Source organism: Populus trichocarpa, chromosome 19 (assembly GCF_000002775.5).
Source record: "Populus trichocarpa isolate Nisqually-1 chromosome 19, P.trichocarpa_v4.1, whole genome shotgun sequence".
In the NCBI taxonomy this organism is placed as follows: Eukaryota; Viridiplantae; Streptophyta; class Magnoliopsida; order Malpighiales; family Salicaceae; genus Populus; species Populus trichocarpa.
Window position 1 is genome coordinate 4,054,583 of NC_037303.2, and position 9,804 is coordinate 4,064,386.

General features: G+C 35.1%; 1 protein-coding gene across 1 annotated transcript in view; it reads left to right on the top strand.

Annotated features, from left to right (window-relative positions):
- Nucleotides 1–7,547, top strand: part of LOC18110625 (uncharacterized) — a 75,653-nt gene extending 68,106 nt beyond the window's left edge. The window contains exons 2-3 of the mRNA XM_006388888.3: nt 6,298–6,565; nt 7,105–7,547. Of these exons, the coding sequence (XP_006388950.3) occupies nt 6,298–6,565; nt 7,105–7,245 (409 nt within the window). The 3' untranslated portion in view covers nt 7,246–7,547. The remainder of the gene's footprint in view (nt 1–6,297; nt 6,566–7,104) is intronic.
- The last annotated feature ends 2,257 nt before the right edge of the window (nt 7,548–9,804 follow it).

Below are 9,804 nucleotides of genomic sequence, written 5' to 3' on the forward strand. Positions count from 1 at the left end.
TCCTCACGGACAGAAAAAGATTGCAGTCAGTTTGATAATGATCGAGTGACATTGCTTCTTCGGCCCGAACCAAGGAGTCCCTTAGATATGATGCAAAATGGATCTTGTTCTATCCTTGATCAAAGATTTCTCTATGAAAAATATGAATCGGAGTTTGAAGAAGGGGAAGTAGAAGGAATCCTCGACCCGCAACAGATAGAGGAGGATTTATTCAATCACATAGTTTGGGCTCCTAGAATATGGAGCCCTTGGGGCTTTCTATTTGATTGTATCGAAAGGCCCAATTCATTGGGATTTCCCTATTGGGCCAGGTCATTTCGGGGTAAGCGGATCATTTATGATGAAGAGGATGAGCTTCAAGAGAATGATTCGGAGTTGTTGCAGAGTGGAACCATGCAGTACCAGATACGAGATAGATCTTCCAAAGAACAAGGTGTTTTTCGAATAAGCCAATTCATTTGGGACCCTGCAAATCCACTCTTTTTCCTATTCAAAGACCAGCCCCTTTGTCTCTGTGTTTTCACATCGAGAATTCTTTGTAGATGAAGAGATGTCAAAGGGGCTTCTTACTTCCCAAACAAATCCTCCTACATTTATATATAAACGCTGGTTTATCAAGAATACGTAAGAAAAGCACTTCGAATTGTTGATTCATCGCCAGAGATGGCTTAGAACCAAGAGTTCATTATCTAATGGATTTTTCCGTTCTAATACTCTATCCGAGAGTTATCAGTATTTATCAAATCTATTCCTAACTAACGGAAGGCTATTGGATCAAATGACAAAGGCATTGTTGAGAAAAATATGGCTTTTCCCGGATGAAATGAAAATTGGATTCATGTAATAGGAGAAAGGTTTCCCATTCCTTAGCCTGAAAGATATGTGGCCATGAAATAGGGATTAAGTGGAACAGAATTGACTGGGTGGTAGAGTCGTGGAAACACCTTCTTCTTCCATATTTTGGACACGGAACAATATGTTACTGCTGAAACATGGAAGAATTGAAATCTTAGATCAAAACACTATGTATGGATGGTATGAACTGCCTAAACAAGAATTCTTGAACAGCGAGCAACCAGAGCGATTCCTCACTACATCAAAAAATTTCCATTAATGAAAGATGTAAATCCATTGGAAAAATCAAAAATACGTATGTCGGATGAAATGGTGGTTGTTGCTATCTGCTCCAATAACGAATCGTTGGTTTAACTGAATAACTAAATGAATAACTAAATAAAATAGATAGAACCTTCTCTTCGTCTCAGGTCGATGGATCTTCTCAATTGGAAGATCCCCTATATGGATAATATACATATTCCAGTTGACCGGGCCTAATTCTAATTCTTTTGTTCCGAAGCAAAGATATCCACGGGGCGGTTCGTCCTATTCAGATATTCACGACCAAGAAGTACTGGATTCTCTTTCGGATAGGCTCTGAAAGGAGAAAGAGAAGGAAGGCTGGAATGCCAACAAACGCCTATTATTGAATTCACCCGACCCGATAGTACCCATTTTATTTTGGGAACATAACATCCAGTGCCAAAGTCACTGAATGGGTAAGTCGCCAATCCCTAAAACGGACTATGTACTGTACTTTATCTGTTGGGTTACGGGCGGGCATTTTCCAGAGGTTTCTATTGTATCAATCTACCTTTGTGTAATTCCTGTTGAAGACATAGACTCGGGGGTGGTTCCAGGGCGGACGATTTCAAAGCAGACTCCCCATTCATTATTCATTAGATAGAGAAGATCACCAAGATTTCGTGATCCGCGACCGAACTTATTCCAATTCAATAAGAGATCTTGGATCGAATCGGTATATCAATATCGATTCGATCCGAGATCTCTTATTGAATTGCTCATTCAATGAGCATTCTCAATATTATGTCTTGAAGAGGACTCGAACCTCCACGCTCTTTAGCACGAGATTTTGAGTCTCGCGTGTCTACCATTTCACCACCAAGGCATCTTGAAAGTGAATCGTATTCCATGAATATGATATCTATCTAGTGTAATGTATGGAATATATGACAAAGGTGGAGTGTTGGAGTATTTCTATTGATCGGTCATGTCAGACATCCAATTGCTTTTTGAATTATCCGGAAGATGCCTTATCTATATTATATCAAAAAAATGGACAATCAAACCTATTTCTCGATTCAATATAAGCCAAAAGGGGTGAATAGAATAGGGAATAGGGTCCCAAATAAGGAGAGATATTTATGTAAAAAACAGGTCCGATTACGCCTGTTCCTAATCCTAAATGGAATGTAGCGACGGGGGGATCCATATGTAAACATAGTCTTTATTTAGATACGCTCGAATGACCTTTTCTCATAATGAGAATGTATATAAGCCTATTCCGGTCTGGTCCGGTATGAAATGAACTTATAATCATGGAATCGACTCGATTATAGATTATAAGTTCATAACCCTAGCCCATTCCCATTTTGGGCGGAACAGATCTATAAATTCTTTGATTCCAGTTAGTAAGAGGGATCTTGAACTAAGAAATAGATTCTAGAAGCTAAAAAAGGATATCTTGAGCAATTTCAATAATCGGGCTCATTGATATTCCCGGTATAGTAGATGCTATCACACATACAATCATACTCAATTTGATGGAATTGTTTGATCTTAAAGGGGATCCTCTATAATTTCGCACGTGAGGGGTTATTTCTTGGTTTTGTCCAGTCATTAATAACTTGATTATTTTTAGATAATAGTAGATAGAAAGAACGCTCGTATACTAATTCCTCATCCCCCAATCAATCCTTCCCGTTGGGTTATTGTCCCAATAAAAATAAAACAAAATAAATAATTGTAGGAGTAAAATCTTGATAGAATTCGAAAAAGCAAGCAGCAAGTACAAGACAATAAAAAAAAATACGTATTTTTTTATAGGATTAGATTAAACAAATCAAATATAGGATTAAACAAAAGGATTCGCAAATAAAAGTGTTAATGCTACAACCAGTCCATAAATTGTTAAAGCTTCCATAAAAGCCAGACTAAGCAATAAAGTACCTCGTATTTTCCCCTCTGCCTCGGGTTGTCTCGCGATACCTTCTACAGCTTGGCCCGCAGCAGTACCTTGACCAACCCTAGGTCCAATAGAAGCAAGCCCAACGGCCAACCCAGCAGCAATAACGGAAGCGGCAGAAATCAATGGATTCATGATAAGTTCCTCGCACAAAAAAAAAAAGAAATGGTTAATGATACAATCAACCAATAAATTATGACTTAATTATTCCATCGATAAGATTTTCATCTAGTCAAAGTAACGCAACTAAGAGCTCCCAATTGAAGTAGTAATATTATTGAATCATCAGAACTACTTCGATATCTATTTTATAGTTCCTATCCACAGAGTTTTTGTGAATTCATAGAATTCATACAACTTTTTGTTTTTCCATTTCTTTCTTTGTTCCAAACCATTCTTTGAATTCGAACTCTTCGTTCTTTTTCTTGATTGAATTCCTTTATTCAATATTGAATTGAATTCACAGTTACAAATGAAACAGAAGGACTTTTATTGGAATCCCTACCCCAATTCTCAGTAATAGGAGGGCGGATTAGATATATCTTTTAGCTCATATATAACTAGCCTACTATTACATATACATGTCTTTCTTCCATAACGTAAACCAACTATTTGTATCTTGGATTCAGTCGTATTTTAAAAACATTTTTCGAAACATCTATAAAGGAAAGTTGGCTTATAGCGATTATATATATTACATATACCTAGTTTGATCCCACTCTTCTAACGAAACCATTTTCTCTTGAATCTCATTTTTTGTAAACCCTTATCTTCCTTTTATTTAATTTAGAATTATTTAATTTAGAATTTAGCATTATCCCACATGGATACAATCAATCTAAATGGGCGAATTTCTTAGTCTAAATCATTGCATAGAAATATAAGTCTTTGGTTGATCTAAGTTCATGTAATTTATTCTTTATTAATATTTTCTTTTGGTCAATCTTTGAATTGAATAAAACCGACTGAAATGGGAATCGCTCTATAGAACCTAATTTTTTTTTTTACAATTCCCTAATATCGTAATCGTTTTTACTATTCTTCTAGATCTTATAGATAGATAGATCTTATAGACTTTTTTGTCTATTTATGTGTATATATATGTTCACGAAGAAGATTATCTCGAGCAAGGCATAGATTACCTTGCACTAAGCTAAAAAAGACTATTTCGAAACTTAGTCAATGGTGTCCCTCCAAGGATTCACCTATATAAGCCGCAGCTAAAGTTGCAAAAATAAGAGCTTGAATACCACTTGTAAATAATCCAAGGAAAATGACAGGTATAGGAACCATTGAAGGTACTAAAGAAACAAGAACAACAATTACTAATTCATCCGCTAATATATTTCCAAAAAGTCGAAAGCTAAGTGATAAAGGTTTTGTGAAATCTTCTAAAATGTTAATGGGTAAAAGGATTGGAGTTGGTTGTATGTATTTACCGAAATAACCTAATCCTTTTTTGCTAAGGCCCGCATAAAAATATGCTATTGACGTAAGTAAAGCTAAAGCAACGGTAGTATTTATATCATTCGTGGGTGCGGCTAACTCCCCATGAGGTAACTCTACAATTTTCCAAGGTAAAAGCGCCCCTGACCAATTAGAAACAAAAATAAATAGAAACAAAGTTCCAATAAAGGGAACCCATGGACCATATTCCTCTCCAATCTGGGTTTTGCTCACATCTCGAATAAATTCAAGGATATATTCGAAGAAATTCTGACCATCAGTAGGAATGGTTTGTGGATTCCGAACAGTTACAATGGCTGAACCTAATAAGATAACAATTACAACCCAAGAAGTAATAAGTACTTGGGCATGGACTTGGAAACCGCCTATTTTCCAATAGAAATGCTGGCCTACTTCCACACCAGATATTTCATATAACCCTTTTAATGTGTTAATGGAATATGAAAGAAAGAAAACTTTACAAGAAATTATTTTGATTCAACCGTCTTTTTTTCGACTTGCTCACTTGAATTGTATATTTTAGATACCAACTAATCACATAATATCCCCAGTTTTTTATCTCTTTTATGAGATTCAGAAATAGTAATGGATTCCGTCAATCTATGGAATTCAAAAAAGAATTTATTTATCTTATTATTAATCAGGGATTTCGTATATAGCTAGAACGCCCTTCACAAATTGCAAATACTAATTTGTTAAGAATTAATTGGATTGAAGCTATAGCGTCATCATTCACTGGAATCGAAATATCTGTGAGATCCGGGTCACAGTTTGTATCAATTAAACAAATTGTTGGAATTCCCAAAGTGATACATTCTTGAAGAGCCATATATTCTTCTTGCTGATCAACGATTATTACAATATCGGGTAACCCTGTCATATATTTAATCCCGCCCAAATATGTTTGCAAGTGAAATAACTGTCTCTTTAATCGAGCCGCATCCCCTTTCGGAAGGCGGTGGATTCCCCCTGTCTTTTGTTCCATTCTCAAGTCCCTGAACTTTTGAAGTCTCATTTCTGTAGTGGACCAATTCGTTAAAAGGCCGCCTAGCCATTTTTTATTAACATAATGACACCGAGCTCTTATTGCAGCCCGCGCTATTGGATCAGCTGCTTTATTTTTGGTACCAACAATTAAGAATTGTTTTCTCCTACTTGCTGCATCAAAAACCAAATCACACGCTTCTGATAAAAAACGAGCAGTTCTAGTAAGATTTGTAATATGAATACCCTTACGCTTTGCAGAGATATAAGGTGCCATTTTCGGATTCCATTTTCTAGTAGCATGACCAAAATGAACTCCTGTATTTCCAACATCTCTTTCAAATTAATGTTCCAATACAATAAGAATTATGCTTTTGCTAATTCGAATTGAAGCTTTAATATCATTCACTTCAATTCTTTAATATTTCTTCATTTTGTGGTCACTTGCCAGTACTATAAATCACTATCGAACATGAGAGCTTTGTGATCAGATGCAGACCAAAGTCCCTTTGGAGTGTTAAAATTGTTGATCTAAGCTACCTCTTCCGTTATCCTCTTAAATCTTCTTCCTCTTAAATATTACACGCATAAATAGATATGGAGGAGATTCGCCGGGCTGCTGGAGCTTATTATGAGAATCTGCCCGATGAGGAGAAGAGAAATGCCAGATTTTCTTTCAATGAAATGGACAAAAACAAAGACGGGAAAATTAACCTAGATGAATACGTGGAGTATCTCAAGAAAGATAACAACACGGTTCTTCCAAGCTTGTTTACAGCGCTGGACAAGGACGGCAATGGAACCTTGGATTTTGATGAAGCAATCGTCTTGTACTACACCATGCAGAGTGGAAGGGCTATAATTTGCCAGTCTTGTAAGACGTTCTTGGCAGGAGCATACTTCACTTGCTCTCAGTGTTTCTTCAATGATGATGATTCAGTTAGCACCTTTGATGTTTGTTGTGATTGTTATGGTGGTAAAAAGTTCAGACACAACGATGGGCACATCTTCTGCGATAACTATACTTTACTACGTCAAAGCAGGAGCCCGATACAAGCGGCCCCCATAAAGGTAATTAATTTTAGAAACTAAAACAGTATAATTATTTCTTTACTATTTATTACTATATATTTGCCAAAATTCACTGATAACTCATTGTTCATGGAGCATTACGTATGGAGTTTCCTTCAAGATTCTGAATTTGGATCTAGTTAGGATCTTTTGAGCTAAACGCTATGCATGGCATGGCTTTTGAGATAGGAGAGCTATTGATTACTACTGAATCAAAGGTTAATCAATGATTTCTTTTCTCTTGTAGTATAGAGCTTTACAAGCTCGCTATGTTTTTTATTATTATTATATTTCTTCTCTGCTTTACATTTGAATTCCCATTCTTCGTATTGATTGAAGTTCTTTAATCTGGATGAAGAGATTAATTATATTTTCAGGACTGGCTTCAAATAAACTAGTGGAATCCTCATATTTTCATTAATACAAATATTCTCTCCATCTAATTGATAAATAAATACTATATTAAGTATAAAAATGTGTTTGCTTATAAAAATATGAACTCAGCCTCTAATATGTTTGCGTATTATCTTTTATTTCAGAAGCGAACCAAGGTGCTTAACATCCTTAAAAGGGGAATGCAAGTTGCAGGCATAACTAGTAGTGATCTTCAACCCTCTAATATTGGAGGCATAATAACTGGTGACGATGAGGTAAGAGGAAATGGCTGTAGCATTATGTGAAAGAAACCAATGATGCATTTTATCACCAGCCAAATGCATCCAATCGTACAATAAATATTGCCGATGAGGTAGGAGGAAATGACTGAAAATTTACTGGAAACTCTTCAAGTGGGCTCAGATCCGGTAGAGAATAAACTCAAGTTACTTTATATTGCTGTATCTTGTTTGTGGCAATAATTGTATTCTCATGCATTCGATCTCCATAGTCTCATGTGTACTTTTGGAGGGCATTGAGAACTTGTTTAATCTTAAGCTGCTTTTGTGTAAAAAATCATGTGGTTAATGAAGCTTTTCTAGTAAAATCACTGAGCACCATCACAACTGATTTCATTGCAAGCAAGATTAACTCATATACACATGGCTACTGGATGAAGCCAGACATTATTGTGGTATATTTTAAAATTATGTTTGACTTGAAAAAATATTAAATTTATATTTATTTTATGTTTTTTAATCATTTTTATTTTTTGATGTTAAAAAAGATTTTAAAAAATCATTCTAATATATTATAATTATTTTTTAAAATCACCTTATATCACAATATTAAACACTCATTTTTGCCACAAGAGAATACAATCTCTTTAACAGTAACAAAATATTAATTTTATACAACGAAATTTAATTGAAAATTGAAGGAACACCTAAGCAACTATATATTAATTTTATACAACGAAATTTAATGCTTGTGTGGGTTAATGACCATGGTTTTAAAAGATGAGTTCCTCTAGGCATAGGCGAGAGGCTGGATCCAGTCCATGATTCATGAATTAAGCGAGTTGACCCAGGAGTGAACCGATCAAAAGTAAAACAATGATGAGTTCCTCTAGGCATAGCACCCCTATTTTTTCATTATGTCGTTTGAATTCCTACTTTTCTACTAACAAATAATGAATAATAGTTATATAATCTCACCGTAAAACAATTGTTTTATGTAAATTCAAAGTTTAAAGCTGCTGCTAATTCTACCATCTTAAATGCCATGCTAATCTTGGACTAAAAGTGCTCGACTATTAGTTGGGCGTGGAAGCAAATCCTTAAAGTTTGTGTATTGCTACGTTGGTAAACCTCATCTATTTGCAGATTCTTGATATACTAGAATGGTTTTATTCTAAGGGTTTTCATCGAATAACATTAACATAAGCTGCACATTAAAAATCTTAATATATAAAGGTTGATCAAAACAACTAGAAACAAGAAGTATAACAACACAATCAACAGAACCCTAAAACTTTCTTTAATTTTATTGGTCATTGATAGGGGTGTTCAAAATAACCGATTAACCGAGAAAACTGATAAAACCGAAAACAAATTAACCGAAAAAACCGAACCGAAATGAAAAACCGATTAAACCGATTTTCAAAACCATAAATTTTAACAGGTTCGGTTCGGTTTTGGTTTTGAACCAGAAACCGGATCAAACCGAACCAGACCCACTAAAAGCCAAAAATTACAAAAATCTTTGAGGTATAAATAGTTAAACCTAACCAGCTAACCCTAACCATTAACATAACATTCATCTTCCTGCCTCTCACAAAAAGCCGTCGCTTGCCCAAAGAAATTCATCTTCCTCTCAATTAATTCCCAATCTTCCTTTCCCAGTTTTCTCTCAATGCATGCTCTGGACTTGAGTCAATAGGCTCCTAAAGAAGTCGTCTAAGTCAGCCGATAGTCGTGATGGAAGCGGAACATCTACCTCCTCATCAAATGCTTCTACAAGCTCAAGAAACAGTGATCTAGTCAGTAAAGCAAGAATAGGCTGACATCATCATTTTTTGGATTTGCTACATGAATTAGTTTAGTGAGGGGGGTTGTAGCAAACTTCAAGCTAACAGAGCTAACACCTCACTCTTCTACTAGCTATTCTATTTCTTTATCTTGCTGAAGTGTTTGGGAACATCAGTTAGACCAGACCCTAGAGTATGGCTCCCTGTATCGTGTCTTTCTAACAGTTTCGATCAAGGAATTGAAACCGAAACAGATCTTCTTTGCTTTGTTGAATGAATGAGTCTAAATGTTGGGATTAAGTTTCCCGGTTTTTTGCCATAAAAATCGGATTTAACCGAACTAGACCGATTCGGTTTGAACCGGTTTTCGGTCCGGTTCGGTTAATATTTCACAAAATTAATGTAATTCAGTTTGGTTGGTTTTTTGAGTCTAAACCGAACCGAACCGAACCGTGAACACCCCTAGTCATTGGATGTGAATTTCTTCAATTTAATTCATAATTGACCCTAAAACTTTGATTTTAATATGATTTTACCCCTGACTTCAATCAATTAACATGGTAAAAAATGAATTTGGTCTTCTAAAATTCCAAACTTCTTAATTAGGTCCAAATTGAGCTCTCAAACTTAATTTTTCACTAACTAAACCCTTAATAAAATTAATTTGACCTATTTACATTCTAATAAATCCCTTGTACCTAATTAAATCCTTCAATTTGATCCAAATTAATTCTTAAACATAAAAAATCATTTAATTTGACCCATGATTAAATCTAATTGGCCTCTTAAAAATCTAATTATGTCTTTGAACTTAGAAATTATGCATATTTGTTCA